Source organism: Chiloscyllium punctatum, chromosome 11 (assembly GCF_047496795.1).
Source record: "Chiloscyllium punctatum isolate Juve2018m chromosome 11, sChiPun1.3, whole genome shotgun sequence".
In the NCBI taxonomy this organism is placed as follows: Eukaryota; Metazoa; Chordata; class Chondrichthyes; order Orectolobiformes; family Hemiscylliidae; genus Chiloscyllium; species Chiloscyllium punctatum.
In genome coordinates this window covers 78,284,496-78,301,023 of record NC_092749.1, presented here as the reverse complement: position 1 = coordinate 78,301,023, position 16,528 = coordinate 78,284,496, and the positions used below count along the sequence as shown (strand labels likewise).

Genomic DNA, 16,528 nt, shown 5'->3' with positions numbered 1-16,528 from the left:
GTGGGTTATCAAATCCCATTAAACTTCACAAGGGTTTATCATTTTTCACTTTTGCTGATTTAGGCTTAAAAAGTCCTCTCTAGCCATTCTGTCATCAACTACGTCAACAACTACTCCTATTCTGGTGGATCCTTTCCTCCCTCTAAGTTCCCCTGGCCCTCTGAAACTGTACTTCAGGATTCATTCATAAACATAGCACTGGCTCTACACTGACAATAGCAGTACCAAGCTAATACTGTACTTGGGTTTTTCCTTGAGCTCTAATTTTGATCTAAAGTTGCACCAGAAAATATTGGTTTTCAGTTTCCCCACTCAACTTCTTCAGTCAACCTGTACGAACTGAGTGATCTATTGAGAACATTGCATGAAGCCCACACTCGACTGCTAGCAGAATTGTTGCCATCCAGCATCTATTCCATAAGTGTTACCACTCATAGGTTTCTGGTTTGCTCAGAAATGGATCCAAATATTAATGTCCTCACATATGAAGGTGATGGCCTTGTGGTAGATCTTTTAACTTCTCAAGCCTGTCTGTCACTCTTTAAGGTCACTGTTGATCTATGACCTTACTCCCTATTTCCTTTCATACAAAAATCTATCAGTCTTATGTAAACTGATGTAGCATTAACTCATTTGCAAAAAGAGTTGCAAACTCCAATCAACCTGTGTATGTTTTTACTCCTGACTTTGATTTTCTAATCCTAGACACTTCAATCAGCATAAATAATTTCTACTTACCTGATCAGCGTCTATTAATGTCGTAGTCTTTGCTCATATCAAACCTTTACCTTTTAAATTTTGAGGAATACAAAACAATATTGTGCAATCTTTCCATCTAGATTAATCCATGGAATTCAGGTGCAGTAATTCCGTTTCATAAAATCATTGAATTTTACACCACAGAAACAGACCCTTTAGTCCAACTTGGCCAGGCCGACCAGGTATCCTAAATTAATCAAGTCCTATTTGCCAGCATTTGGCTCAAATCCTTCTAAACCCTTCCTATTCATTTACCCAGCTAGATGCCTTTTAAATGTTATAATTGCACCAGCCTCCACCACTTCCTCAGGCAGCTAATTCTATGCATCACCCTCTGCGTGAAAAAAAGTTGCCCCAAGGTCCCTTTTAAATAGGGTCATAGAATCATAGATCTGTTCAGCAGGGAAACAGACCCTTCAGTCCGACTTGTCCACACTGACCAGATATCCTAACCTAATCTAGTCCCATTTGCTAGCACATGGCCCATATTCCTCTAAACCCTTCCTATTCATATACCCATCCAAATGCCTTTTAAATGCTGCAATTGTACCAATCTCCACCACTACTTCTGGTAGCTCATTCCATACATGCACAACTCTCTGCATGAAACTATTGCCCCTTAGGTCCCTTTTATATCTTTTCCCTCTCACCCTAAACCTATGCCCTCTAGTACTGGACTCCCTTGTCGAATGCTTTACCGAAGTCCATATAGATCACGTCCACTACTCTGCCCTCATCAATCCTCTTGGTAACTTTTTCAAAAAAACTCAATCAAATTCCTGAGATATGACTTCCCACGCACAAAGTCAGGCTGGCTATCCCTAATCTGTCCTTGCCTATCCAAATACATCTTTCCCATCTCACCCTAAACCTTCCTCAAAGAATTCTTTGAGGAAGTGACCAAGTTGATAGATGAAGGTAGGGCTGTTGATGTCATATACATGGACCTTAGTAAGGCATTTGATAAGGTTCCCCATGGTAAACTAATGGAGAAAGTGCAGAGTGTTCTAGCTAGGTAGATAAAGAACTGGCTGAGCAACAGGACACCAGCATTTTGTATAGTTGCAGCATGATATTGCAGCTCCAGAGCTCGATCCCTCTACGAATGAAACCTAACACACCGTATGCCAGCTTAACAGCACTATCCACCTGGGTGGCAACTTTCAGGGATCTATGTACATGGACTCCAAGATCCCTCTACACATCCATACTACCAAGAATCTTTCCATTGACCCAGTACTCTGCCTTCCTGTTATTCTTCCCAAAGTGCATCACCTCATATTTAGCTGCATTGAATTCTATTTGCCACCTCTCAGCCCAATTCTGCAGTTTATCCAAGTTGTTTATGATGTAGAGTTGGAGGCAGGTAATAAGCAGTTAAGAGAAATGGGAGGTTACCGTTGTGAATAGTTGTTGTTTAATGTTCACTTGCTTAGTTAAAGAATAAATTGATATTATTTTCTTTAAATAGTGGAATTTGGGAGTTCTCTGTCACTCATATTTTAACAGATTACAAAGCAAAGTGAGCTTTTCTGGGTGTTTGGTTTAATTAACAGAAGGGTTCACCACCGTGTCATAACATTACATTTAAATCCATATCAGTGATTTTAAAAAAATGTTCAAGATGTGACCATCACTGGCAAGACTAACATTTGTTACCTCAAGTCCAGTTGCCTATGAGAAGATGGTGGTGAGCAAACTTTTTGAATTGGTATAGATACATCTGTTTGCAAGCTTCAGGATTTTTACCTACTGACTGTGTTGTGAGGATTGAAATGAATTTCAAGTCAGGAAGGTGAGAAAATTTGGAAGTGAACTTGCAAGTAATGCTGTTTCTATTTGTCCATACATTTGTTCTTCTGGGTGGCATGGTTTGCAGATTTGGAAAGTACTGTTGAAGAAGCCTAGGTAAGTTGCAGTACTGCATCTTGTAGATTGTACACACTGTTCTCTATATACCAGTGGAAGATAGGGTGCAAATCAAACAAGATGATTTGTCTCGGAAGTGTTAAGCTCCTTGAGTGATGTTGAGTGTTACTGAAGCTGCATTCATCAGGGCAATTGAAATGTAGCCATCATGCTCCTGACTTATGCCTTAGAAATGGTAGCCAGTTTTGGGGAGTCAACAGGCCAGGTACACTCCATAGAATTCCCCGTCTCTAACATATCCATGTAGTCATAGTTTTTAAATGGATTGTCCAGTTCTGTTTCCTGTCAACGCTAATCTTCAGAATGTAGAAGATGCAGGATTCTATTATGATAATGCCATCAAATGTCAAGGGAAGATGGTTAAGTCTTCCTTATTGTATCTGATCGTTGCTTTGCACTTGTGTGACATAAATGTTAGTGTCATTGAGTGTTATGGTACACATGGGAATGGTCAAATCATCCTGATAATCAATAAACATGCCTACTTCTAATATTTTGTCCATGCTTTTTTGTATCCTGTGGGCTCCTTGATATTCAGGAGTCTAGATTTGAGTCTCACATTTCTAGTACAGGAAGATAGCTTCTGAGCCCTACCTTTTCCTTGTGTGTCACCAACTGGTCAAACACTAATTTATCTTAAAGTAGCTGCTTCATAGAGTCATAAATGGCTTCAGCACAGAGGCCATTCAGCTTTCATATATCAACTGAACGAGCAATTCATCTACTGCCACTTCCCTGCTTGTCACTGTCACTTCTTGAAGCTTTTCATCTTCAGATAATAATTCAATTCACTCTTGAATACCTAGATTCAACCTTCCTTCATGACACACTCAGGCAGTGCATACTTACTACATGAAAAATTCTTTCCTCATGTTGCAATTGGTTCTGCTGCCTTATGCTCTCTACCCTCTGGTTCTCAATCACAGTCACAAATTCTCCAATTTATCTTTATAATTAAAAATTCTCATCCTTGGAATCATTTTATGAATCTTATATGCACCATAAGACCTTTGAATCTTTACTAAAGTTGAGTGCCTTGAACTGAGCTCAATATTTCAATTGAGGCCAAACTAGTGTTATATGCGGGTTTAACTTCTTTTTAAGTCAAAAATAGAAATTGCTGGAAAAGCTCAGCAAGTATGGCAGCATCTGTGGAGAGAAATCAGAGTTAACATTTCAGGTCGAGTGACTCTTCCTCAGAACACTCTCTTTTGTTGCATCTCTGGCTTGGCTAGCATTTATTGTCCATCCCTAATTGCCCCCAGAGGCAGATAAGAGTCACATTTGGGCCAGACCAGCCTTTCAAAAATTTGGTGTAGCTGAAACTGGTGCAGTAGTTAATACTGCTTTTAAATTCTCAAATGCCTCCTGGAGTTTTATTGTCCACTGAGAGTTTGTGTTCTTCCTTAGTAAATCTGTTAGCAGTGCCATAAAACTGCTGAAGTTTGGAATTAACGTCCGGTAGAATTTGCTTAGTGCTAAAAATTGAAGTACCTCTTTGAGGATGTTCATGGAAATTCCTTGATGACCTTTGTCATGGCATTCCTTGGGATCAACCTTCCATAACCAATGTTATGTCTCAAGAACGTCACCTCTCCCTTCACAAATTCTGTTTTCTTTAAGTTCATGACTAAATTTACTTCTCAAAATTGTTCAAAGACCTCTGCGAACTGTACCATGTGATCTTTCCGTGAGTTGCTAAAGGCCACTATACCATCCAGATAAATTGCACAATTTGTTAATCCGGCCACAACTCTGTTCATGAGTCTTTGGAATGTGGCTGGTGCATTCTTCATTCCAAAGGGCACCACTTTGAATTGACATAAGCTATTTGGGGTTACAAATGTAGAAATGTCTTTTGCTTTCTCTGATAAAGGTCCCTGCCAATAACCCCGCAGTAAGTCCAACTTTGTGACATAATTGGCTTGTCTAACTTCCTTTATACAGTCCTCCAATTTTGGTATTGGGTATATGTCCAATTTTGTTATGGCGTTGACCTTCCAATAGTCCCCACAAAACTTTTGAGTCTCATCAGGTTTGGGAACTAACCTGATTGGCAAACTCCACTTCACTCTGACTCAGTTCATTGATATCTTTGCTGAGCATTGCATGCACTTTTTTTTTCTGGACCTGTGTGGCTTTGACAAAATTATGCCTGTCGGGGTGTTGTCTTATCAGAACAGCATTCCCTACTTCCACCTCACGCACAATAGTATTAGTCCTCCCCATCTTATTCCTCCATATGTCGTCATACTGCTGCAACAAACCTTTCAACTGGATTCTTTGCTCCTGAGACAGATAGTTCACTAACCTATCTTACTCTTCAAGGACTTCCTAATTACTTAATGAATTTTGAGGCACATGTCACTCCATGACATCTGGATTTGATTCCTCACTCTGCAGGGCAGTAACTAACACCTGTTTGTCCGGTTCCCTTTCTCTATGATAGTAAGGTTTTAACATATTCACATAACATACTCAATACCTCTTTTTTTTTTCTATCTGGCATCTTTACCAGATAGTTTAGCTGACTCAACTTTTTCTCAATTTGATACACTAAACCTGGATTTAAACTGATCTCCTACCACTGGTAACCACACTGATATGTCATCCCCACACAAGAGTTTCTAGCTGCCACCTGCTTTATTCTATGCTGTGTCCTCTTCTAGTGCTGTTTAGCTAACTCACCTACCCAATTTAGTCTCTCCCTCACCTCAAATACATAATCCAAGTGTGAGATCTCAGACTTCGGTCCTGTCAATTTCTCTTTAATTAGTTTCAAAGGCCCTCTCACTTCATGTCAGAATATTAACTCAAAAAGAGTAAACCGAGTTGATTCATTCGGGCCATTTTTAATGGCAAATAATACAAATGAGATGCCTTTATCCCAATCATTCAGGTAATCCTGACGGTACGCTGTTAACGTTGTCTTCAGGGGCCTAATGTCACCTTTCCAAAGCTCCCTGGGATTCAGCTGGTACACACTTGATATTAAATTGCTGTATGCCTAAACTATCCATGACTTCCTTAAACAGCCTCGCAGTACAATGAGACGCTTGGTATGGCTGAATCTCTCTGGATAGCCCATACTGCATGAAGAAAGCTACTAAGATCTCCACCACCTTTTTTGCCTTAATACTCCATAATGGAATTGCCTCTGGAAATCTGACAGACACATCCATTATAGTTAGCAAGCACTGGTTCTCATTTTTAGTTTTTGGAGGAGACCTACACAATCAATCATAACCTGCATGAAAGGTTCTTCGAATGTGGGAATTGGCAACAAAAATGCTGGTTTTATTACGGCCTGTGGGTTACCTACCATTTGGCACAAATGACATGTACGGTAAAATTTAACCACAACCTTGTGCTGTCCAGGCCAATAGAAATGCTTTTGTACCTTAGTCTGAGTCTTCCATACACTGAGGTGACCTCCTACAGGTAATTCATGAACTACCTGTAACATTTGCTGTCTGCATGCTCCCGCAACAAAATCAGGTGCATTTCTGCCCAGTTTCTCCTCTGCACTAACCTGCTGTGGTCTCCATTTCCGTCTTAGAATTCTATCTTTAAGAGAATAAACCTCAGGAATACATCTGCTTCCTTTTCTGAGTATGCACCTATATATATCTTTCATTGCATCATCTTTCTGTTGTAAGTTCATTAGCCTTTCATGACTAAACCACTTCTGCTTGACCCTCTGTCCAGACTCATCGAACCTCAATTCCTTTAGTTTTGCTTCTTGCTATTGCTTATGATAGGGGGATCTTGTCACTGCACAGTCTTGAAAAGTTCCAGGTATATTTCTTTTAACTCCTCAGTTCCCTGGTCTTCCTTTGGTTCTCAACAAGGGGTGCCACTCACACCTTGGATCCTGCCTAATTATTCCCAAGAACAAACAGTATTCCTGGAACTGGCACTCTGTCAGTCACTCCCACTGTTACTTCCCCAGTCTTGATTTCGCTCTTCAGCCTGATCTTTCCCTTTTCCCCCATTCTTCCTCAGTAAACGTTACCCACTGGAGGTGAAGTCTCCATTGAGCACTAACTCAATACCCACCTCCAGCCAATGATCGGCATAAATGATTTGGACTGAAGGGTCTGTTTCTGTGCTGTACATCTCTATGATTCTACAAGCTGTGATGTAAATGACATCTAGTATGTTTTAATTTTACAGAAAATAATTTTGCAAAGCATACAGTATGATTATCAAGGCTATGTTTCAGAGACCTGACCTTTTTTCCCATTTGGAGGAAAATTTTGTTCATTATGAGAATGTCTTATTTTCATGCTGCAACATGGCTGCGAGGGAGAGGTGAATTGAATTATTTTGTGGTTGCCTTACATCCATAACAGACCATTTCTAATTTTTCAAAAAAATCCTCCATTTCAAAACAAATTGTATATTCCCCAAATCCTTTGTCTATGAAATCCCATTGTTAAATGACACACAACAAACATTCTTTAAGGGTTGAAACAAAAGAATGATTCATTTAACATTCATACCCAGGGAATTAATGTTTGTATCAGATACAAGCACATGGAAGAAAGCAGAGAAAAGCATGATAGGCTGTAGCTACAATTACATTGGCGGGAGTGGGAGTAAGGTATGTGGATCCTTTAAATGTTTTGGCAGAATTCCCTTTATGTAGGAGGTTTGATGCAGTTGAAAGACTAGAGATGGACTTTAGCTGAGTCTGGAGCTGCTTTGTATCTGCTCTGAAGTTAAGAAAAAAAAGTGTTCAGAGTTGTATAATTAAAGCTATTCAAAGGCAGATGGCAGGGTTCCTGGATGAGACAATTTAACAATAACTGTGAGGTTTTGCATTTTCGAAAATCAAACCAAGGTAGGAGTTTCATGGTGAATGGTACGACCTTAAGGAGTGCAGTGGGACAGAAGGAGTTCAGGTGCACAGTTCTCTGAAAATGGAGTTGCAGGTGGATAGGGCAGTAAAAGAGGCTCTGGCCTTCATCAGTCAGGGCATTGAGTATACAAGTTGGGAAATTTATATTGCAGTTGTACAGGATGTTAGTGAGGTCGTACTTGGGGTATTGTGTTCAGTTTTGGTCACCTTGCTATCGGAAGGATTAAACTGGAAAGAGCGCAGAAGATATTTACAAGGATATTGCCAGGACTTAACAATCTGAGTTATAGGGAGAGGTTGGACAAGCTAGGATTTTATTCTTTACAGCATAGGAGACTGAGGGGTGGGGTTGGGTCTTATAGAAGTGTATAAGATGGTTACGGTGAATGCACTCAGTTTTAGAGTCATAGAGATGTACAGCATGGAAACAGAGCCTTCGGTCCAACCCGTCCATGCCGACCAGATATCCCAAACCAATCTAGTCCCACCTACCAGCACCTGGCCCATATCCCTCCAAACCCTTCCTACTCATATACCTATCTAGTAGCCTTGTAAATGTTGCAATTGTACTAGCCTCCACCACGTCCTCTGGCAGCTCATTCCATACACGTATCACCCTCTGCGTGAAAAAGTTGCCCCTTAGGTTTCTTTTATATCTTTCCCCTCTCACCCTAAACCTATGTCTGGACTCCCCAACCCCAGGGAAATGACTTTGCCTATTTACCCTATCCATGCCCCTCGCTGCAGGGAAAACAGCCCCAGCCTGTTCAGCCTCTCCATATCGCTCAAGTCCTCCAACCCTGGCAACATCCTTGTAAATCTTTTCTGAACCCTTTCAAGTTTCACAACATCTTTCCGATAGGAAAGAGACCAGGATTGCACGCAATATTCCAACAGTGACGTAACCAATGTCCCATACAGCTGCAACATGACCTCCCAACTCCTGTACTCAACACTCTGACTAATAAAGGAAAGCATACCAAACGCCGCTTCACTATCTGCCTGCGACTCCACTTTCAAGGACCTATGAACCTGCACTCCAAGGTCTTTTTGTTCAGCAACACTTCCTAGGACCTTACCATTAAGTGTATAAGTTCTGCTAAGATTTGTTTTCCCAAAATGCAGCACCTCGCATTTATCTGAATTAAACTCCATCTGCCACTTCTCAGGCCGTTGGCCCATCTGGTCCAAATCCTGTTGTAATCTGCGGTAACCCTCTTCGCTGTCCACCACACCTCCAAATTTGGTGTCATCTGCAAACTTACTAACTTGTACCTCTTATGTTCGCACCCAAATCATTTATGTAAATGACAAAACGTAGAGGACCCAGCGCCAATCATTGTGGCACTCCACTGGTCACAGGCCTCCAGTCTGAAAAACAACTCTCCGCCACCACCCTCTGTCTTCTACCTTTGAGCCAGTTCTGTATCCAAATGGCTAGTTCTTCCTGTATTCCATGAGATCTGACCTTGCTAATCAGTCTCCTATAGGGAGCCTTGTCGAATGCCTTACTGAAGTCCATATAGATCACATCTACTGCTCTGCCCTCATCAATCCTCTTTGTTACTTCTTCAAAAAATCAAGTTTGTGAGACATGATTTCCCATGCACAAATCCATGTTGACTATCCCTAATCAGTCCTTGCCTCTCCAAATACATGTACATCCTGTCCCTCAGGATTCCCTCCAACAACTTGCCCGCCATCCACGTTAGGCTCACTGGTCTGCAGTTCCCTGGCTTATCCTTACCACCCTTCTTAAACAGCGGCACCACTTTTGCCAACCTCCAGTCTTCTGACACCTCACCTGTGACTATCGATGATACAAATATCTCAGCAAGAGGCCCAGCAATCACTTCTGTAGCTTCCCACAGAGTTCTCGGATACACCTGATCAGGTCCTGGGGATTTATCCACCTTTACTCGTTTCAAGACATCCAGCACTTCCTCCTCTGTAATCTGGACATTTTGCAAGATGTGAACATCTATTTTCCTACAGTCTATATTGTCCATGTCCTTTTCCACAGTAAAAACTGTTGCAAAATACTCATTTAGTATCTCCCCATTTTCTACGGCTCCACACAAAGGTCTCCTTGCTGATCTTTGAGGGTTCTTCCCAGGTTTGGGAAATCGAGGACTTGAGGGCATCAGTTTAAGGTTAGAAGGGAGAGAATAGATGGGAACCTGAGGGGCAACTTTCTTACACTGAGGGATATGGGATCAGCTGCCAGCAGAAGTGGTTGAGGTGGGTATATTAACAACATTTAAAGGCATTTGGACAAATAAATGGATAGGAAAGATTTAGAAGGATATGGGCCAAGTGCAGGGAAATGTGGTTAGCTTTAATGGACATTTTGGTTGGCATGGATCGTTTGGGCCAAAGGACTTGTCTCTGTGCTCTATGACTCTATGAACTTGACAATGTGATTTTGATCTGAAAAATGTGTTGCTGGAAAAGCGCAGCAGGCCAGGCAGCATCAAAGGAACAAGAGAATCGACGTTTTGGGCATAAGCCCTTCTTCAGGAAATTGGCTTATGCCCGAAACGTCGATTCTCCTGTTCCTTTGATGCTGCACTTTTCCAGCAACACATTTTTAAGCTCGGATCTCCAGCATCAGCAGTTCCCACTTTCTCCTAATGTGATTTTGAAGTCTCTCATCGAAACTATTGTTTGTTGTTTGACATAGCTGTGGGGGTATTAACACTATTTGAGCCATATAATTTCAATTGTGTCCTTTGTTCAGAATTGACTGGGGATAGACACATTATTTGTTGCTCTTTTGTGTGTGTTTTATTGCAGTATAGGTTGTTCCGTTATAACATGTTTGCTGTAACACAATTGATGAATTGGGAACGCTGTTTCTAAAGCAAGAACTTTTAAAATGTGTGACTGTAATGCGATTCCAGCACCAATACTGTAAGCGCTTTTGCAAAAGCATGATTTTGTATAACGCGGGCTCGCACAAGAATGCAGCTATCACGTTATAGAAGAACTGACGGTGAGAGATGTGACATTCCAAAGAGGTGATGAGTTATGTGTTGACCTGGTAATTCCTAGAAATTTCTAGAAGCAGCCACCTTTTCTATTCTGTATTTGATCCATTTGAAATCCAGCAAGAGTCTATTTGAAAAATTAATGCAAAAATATAGATTAAGAAAACTGTTCATCCCTGGTTGGAATGACATGGCAAAAGATTATGAAGAAATTTCATATCCTTAATGCAGAGGAAAATGTACCAAGTATATGTTGTAAATGGTAACATCTCTACATTGAAATACTTTTCAGATCTGTCTTTGCAAAGGAACTTATTTTAATAATGTTCCCTCTCCTTAGAATCCCAGCTAAAGGATAACCCAGCCTTTTCCATGCTGAATGATTCTGATGATGATGTGATTTATGGGTGAGTTAAGTGTTTAAATCATAGCTTTCTTTATTCACAGTTTTCCACTGTTGACACATCATTCATTTGTGTTTGTTTTCCAAAGGAAATTGGTTCTTTTAGGAATGTAAATTTTTAATTGTGGAAGTGTGTGGAGTACAGCTCGGACGATTATTCATTTCTTGTTTGACCTTTCCAAACATAAAAATGAAAGTTATGCAATGCTTGTGAGGGAAAGTTTGCACAAATTTGATGTTGATCAGCTTGTCTTTGGACCTTAAACAGAGGGCCAGCCTGTACATTAGAGAATAATTTTGTACCTCCGCATCACTCAAAAATACGAAAGGCATTGATTAGAAGATAAAAAGGATAAATGCCCAATTTCTAATTTGTATCACTACTATGTCTGGTGCATATTTAGACAGAAATTTTGGGTTCATATTGATGTAAAAGCTACATGAGTCACTTTGTTATATTCAGTAACAGTTTTGCAGCTTTTGGAAAGTGGGATATACCTACATTTGGAACATACCACAGAAGGGAGTATTGTTTGCTCCCTACAAAACACTTAGGATCTAGATTAGCTAGATAGGCCCACAGTATTGCAGGCCTCTGCTGATTGATAATTCATTTCAGGTTCAATAAGGATTACAAGTGCTGGACTTGTAATTACAGACTGGTATTCTTCACATGAAATGCCAAGCATCTGCAAATAAAAATACAGTTGTAGAATTGTAAAACAGAAAATTCTAAAATTCCCAAGAGCAGAACGTAACTTAAAACTAAAGTGCAAGGCAACAATGCTAGCTTGATCATTTATCCAATATTAAATTAATATTAAACTGGATCGATCAAGAATAATTATGATCAGGAAAGCAATTATTGGGATAGATCTGCAGATGTAACCATAAGATGTCTCTTTTGCAAAGTAGGTGGCTTAAACAAACTAGTCAAGCTAACAGGAAGACTGGAATCTCACCACAATAGGGCAAAAGCTGGCTTGCTAATGTATGAACCTGCATGAGACCAGTTGTGTTCTTTGGATGAGTTGCTGCCTATAACCTACGTCCACTTTAAACCCATATATGAAACAAAACTTGAAATTGGTTTACAAATTAGCACTTCTCACTTTCAACATCATATGGGAGGCGAGATAGTAAAGCAAGTAACTGAAGAGCATGCTGCACAGATCAGTTTGTCAAACCATCAAATCAAAACATTGGCTGGAACACTGATTAGTCACATCAATACATAGCTCTCCACTGGAAGATTGTATGATCTTACTTGTCTTAAGTTGCACACATTGAAGCTCTTGTTTGCTTCAGTTTAGTTTGGATATGTTAAAATCTTATTAGTTTATGATGTGAGATATGCAGCTAAAAGATTCTTATCCAGTATGTTTGAGCCATAATGTAACAACATATTTTATAGATATTTCACAGGGCTTTTCAGGTATGAATAATGATCTGGAAACACAAATTTAAATCCTACCATGAAAGTTGGGAAACTTTAAATTTAAAGTTAAATAAATATGGAATAAAACAAGATCATCTGTACAAGTGACTATGGAAATATGAACTTTGTTTTTAAAAAAATCATCTGGTTTACTAAAATCATTTTGAGGAAAGAACTGTGCCATGCTCATCAGGTCTGGACAGTTTGTGACTCCAGAGCCTGCAGCTCTGTAATTGACAATAAACTGCATATTAAATGGGCTAGCAAGCTTTTAATTGTGGTTAAGAGGCAGCTCAGCATGATCTTCTCAAGGGCTGATAAGCAAAAATGCTGGTCTTCCCAATGGGGTATACCACCTGTGAATGAATAAAAGAAAATGTAAATGATGCAAGTAAAACACTTTTAACATGATCTTGATCACTTGAACCAGTTTTTTTGAAAATTGACGTTTTTCTTCAGTAATTTTGAACTTTTCCATGTTAGGAGTGATTATGAAGAAATGCCTCTACAAAATGGCCGTGTCAGTAAATCGAAATACAAGGATGAGTCAGACAGTGACTGAAGTATGCCTTCAAAGGACTAATTGTTAGCAAGAATGTATACACTTACTGAATCCTGAAAATGGGTGGACTCGAGTTTTCTTCAATTTTTCATGCTGCCATCTACTTACTTAGCTGAATTTTGCAATTAAAGTCACCTTATTGTGACTTCACAAGTAAAGACTTACATTTTCATTCTCCAAGCACCTCATCTAGCTGGTCTATCCTTATTCAATATCATGTGAGCAAAGGAGCAGACATGTATGTGGATGATTAGGGTTTTTTTCTTCCAAAGGGAAAAGAATTATAAATAGTTTTTTCTTCAATAACCTGTTGAGCTTGGTCATAGAGCCTGACAGCATGGAGACAGGCCCTTTGGCCCAAACTGGTCCATGCTAACCATAATGTCCATCTACTCTCACCCCACTTCCCTGCACTTGGCCTATATCTTTCTGAGGGAAAAGTGAGGATTGCAGATGTTGGAGATCAGAGTCGAAAAGTATGGCACTGGAAAAGCACAGCAGATGGAAGGGGGCTGAGAGATAAATAGGAGGATGGAGGTGGGGCTGTGAGGAAGGTAGCCAGAAAGGCAATAGGTTGATGAAGGTGAGGTCCAATCTATCAGCCTCCACCTTCATCCACCTATCGCCTTTCCAGCTATCTTCCCCCAGCCCCACCCTCTTATTTATCTCTAAGCCCCGTTGACCGCCCCCCACATTCCTGATGAAAAGCTTATGTCTGAAACATCGATTCTGCTGCTCCTTGAATACTGCCTGACCTGATGTGCTTTTCCAGCACCACACTTTTGACCCATATCCTCTAAACCTTTGCTATCCATATGTTTATCCAAATGCCTTTTAAATGTTATTAAAGTACCTGCCTCAACAACTTCCACTGGCAGCTCATTCCATATACGTACCGCCCTCTGTTTAAAAAAGAGTCGCTCCTCAGGTTTCCTTTCACTCTTTAATCTCTAACCTTAAACTGATGCCCTCTAATCCTCGATTCCCCAACCCTGAGAAAAAGTGTATTCACTCTACCCATGCCTCTCATGATTTTGTTCACTTCTGTAAGATCCTCCCTGCTCAGTCTCCTACGCTGTAAAGAATAAAGTCCTAGCTTGTTCAACCTTTCCCTATAACTCAGAACATTGAGTCCTGGCAACATCATTGTAAATTTCTTCTGCGCTCTTTCCAGTTTAATAACATCCTTCCTATTAGCAAGGTGACCAAAATTGAACATTGTACTCCAAGTGTGGCCTCACCAACGTCCTGTACAATTGCAATGTAACTTTCCAACTTTTATACTCAATTCCCTGACTGATAAAGGCCAGTGTGCTAAAAGCCTTCTTCATTTCCCTGTCTACCTGTGACTCCACTTTCAGAAAACTGTTCACCTGAACTCTAAGGTCCATCTGTTCCACTGCACTCCTTAAGGCTTCTAACATTCACCATGAAACTACCATCTTGATTTGACTTTTCAAACTTATCTATATTAAAATCCATTTTCCATTTCTCAATCCACTTCTCCAGCTGATCAATGACCTCCTGCCATTTTTGATAAGTTTCCTCACTGTCCATGATACCACCTATTTTAGTGTCATCGGCAAACTTACTAATCGTGTCTTGTACATTCTCATCCAAATCATTGGTATAGATGACAAATAGCAATGGGTCCAGCACCGACCCCTGAGGCACTCCACTAGTACAGGCCTCCAGTCTGACAAGCATCCTTCCAGTATTACCCTCTGCTTCCTAAAATCAAGTCAATTGTGTATCCAACTGGTCAGCTCCCTTGAATTCCATGCAATCTAATCTTTCAGAGCGGCCTACCATGTGGAACCTTTTCAAAGGCCTTACTGAAATCCATATAGACTATGTCTACTGCCTTGCCCTCATCAACCTTTCTGTCACTTCATCAAAGAACTCAAATAAATTTGTGAGATGTGATCTCCCATGCACAAAGATATGCTGGCTGTTCCTAATCAAACATCTTATCCCTCAGAATCTGCTCAAGTAACTTACCCACCACAATTGTTAGGCTTACTGGTCTACAGTTCCAGGTTTTTCTTTGCAGCCCTTCTTGAATGAGCTTGTGAACACGTATTTTGTCATGAATGTGGTGTTAACTTGTTTGTATGTAGGGAGAAATTTACAGATCTAATCATCGTTAAGGTCGGATGCTTCTGAGACAAACAAAATGCTGCTTTGTGAGCTAGATTACTTTTACATTTTTAAAATTCAAGATGTTATTAAGAAAATAAATTGACCAATGGAAGGGGCTGTAGTTCCTGTCCCTGCTAACATCAACACAAAAAGCAGATTCAAGTATAAAAAAAATTCTGTGATTTACTTTTCAAAAATATTAATGAAGTTTAGAATTTCGGTCTTTTTTTATTTAATGCTGCTTTTAATATAAGGTTGTACATTGTACTTCTGTTAAATAAGAATTACCAGTGCTGTTGTTTGAGAGCTGATATTTATAAGTATTGTAGGAGTTCATTTGCTCTGATCACATCTTTGCAGCGAGTTATTGTTTTGGAGCAGGTACTGTGACAAGTAAAAATGAACCTCCATTACACCATTTTAGTAACTTTGAACTATGTCTTGGAATGTCTGGGATGGCTGACACTTTCATTTTGATGCACTAATTGATATTAGTCAAACTTTAAGAAGTATTTCACTGCAATATTAGTTCCATTATCACTAATGTATTACTAATTTAAATATGGAAAATGTAATTGTGAATACTTTTATTCTCTTCCCCCATTTGTTTTCCTGTCCTCCAATCTCTGTTTTAATGTAATTGTTGTTTTGTCCTTACTGATTAAATCTATTCTAAATTTACTATTTGCTTTTGATGGAAATTAAAAAATTTGCTGGTGTATTTCCTTATCAGTTTACAAGCAGAAATAATATTTTTAAAAATAGTATTGTCATGGCATTCCAATGTGTTGAATTGAGACCTCCAAAGTTTGGTCTTAGTTTACAAAGTACAAGAATGATGGCAAATAAAATGTAAATAGCATAAATTTCATGTTTCTTGGCTATATCCTAAGGAAAACAAAACTGTTTACACAGTAGCTTTTCTTTCTTTAAGGCATCCAGAAACATTTCATAATCAATAAAGTACTTTGGAACTAGAGATACAGATTTAATGCCAATGTAGCAAATCATTTAAAACAGCAAAAATGAGCAGAAATACAAAACTAAAATATGGGAAATCTGTAAATGTGATCGAAAATGCTGGAAATAGCAGATCTGACGGTATCTGAACAGAAACAGCATTAACTTTTCTAGTCAATATCCGTTCATCATGAACTAGACATCATAGCAAGTAATTGACCTGAAAGGTTGGATTGTATTTTTATGGAGAAAACAGAAATGTTGAATTGGGAAGCTTCCCAATGCAGCAGCTCTGAATCTTGAAAAAGGCCCCCACCGTATTTTCATATTGAGGTGAGATGAAGTGTGGCTCTGTGCCTCCAGAGGTAGTCTCAAAGTTGCAGCTGAGGCAAGCAGAAATGCCTGCCTCCAGTTTTACTGAGACACTGGCCCAATTTTAATTATTGCCAGGCTTTGAAAGCTTTATCACTCACACATCCCA

General features: G+C 39.7%; 1 protein-coding gene across 4 annotated transcripts in view; it reads left to right on the top strand.

The window, feature by feature from the left end:
* The window catches only part of tmem181 (transmembrane protein 181), a 253,795-nt gene extending 237,842 nt beyond the window's left edge, over nt 1-15,953 (top strand). For all 4 annotated transcript variants that reach the window (XM_072581087.1, XM_072581088.1, XM_072581086.1 and 1 more), the window contains 2 exons: nt 10,883-10,949; nt 12,867-15,953. In XM_072581087.1, coding sequence (XP_072437188.1) covers nt 10,883-10,949; nt 12,867-12,945 — 146 coding nt within the window. In that variant the 3' untranslated portion in view covers nt 12,946-15,953. The remainder of the gene's footprint in view (nt 1-10,882; nt 10,950-12,866) is intronic.
* Nucleotides 15,954-16,528: the final 575 nt, after the last annotated feature.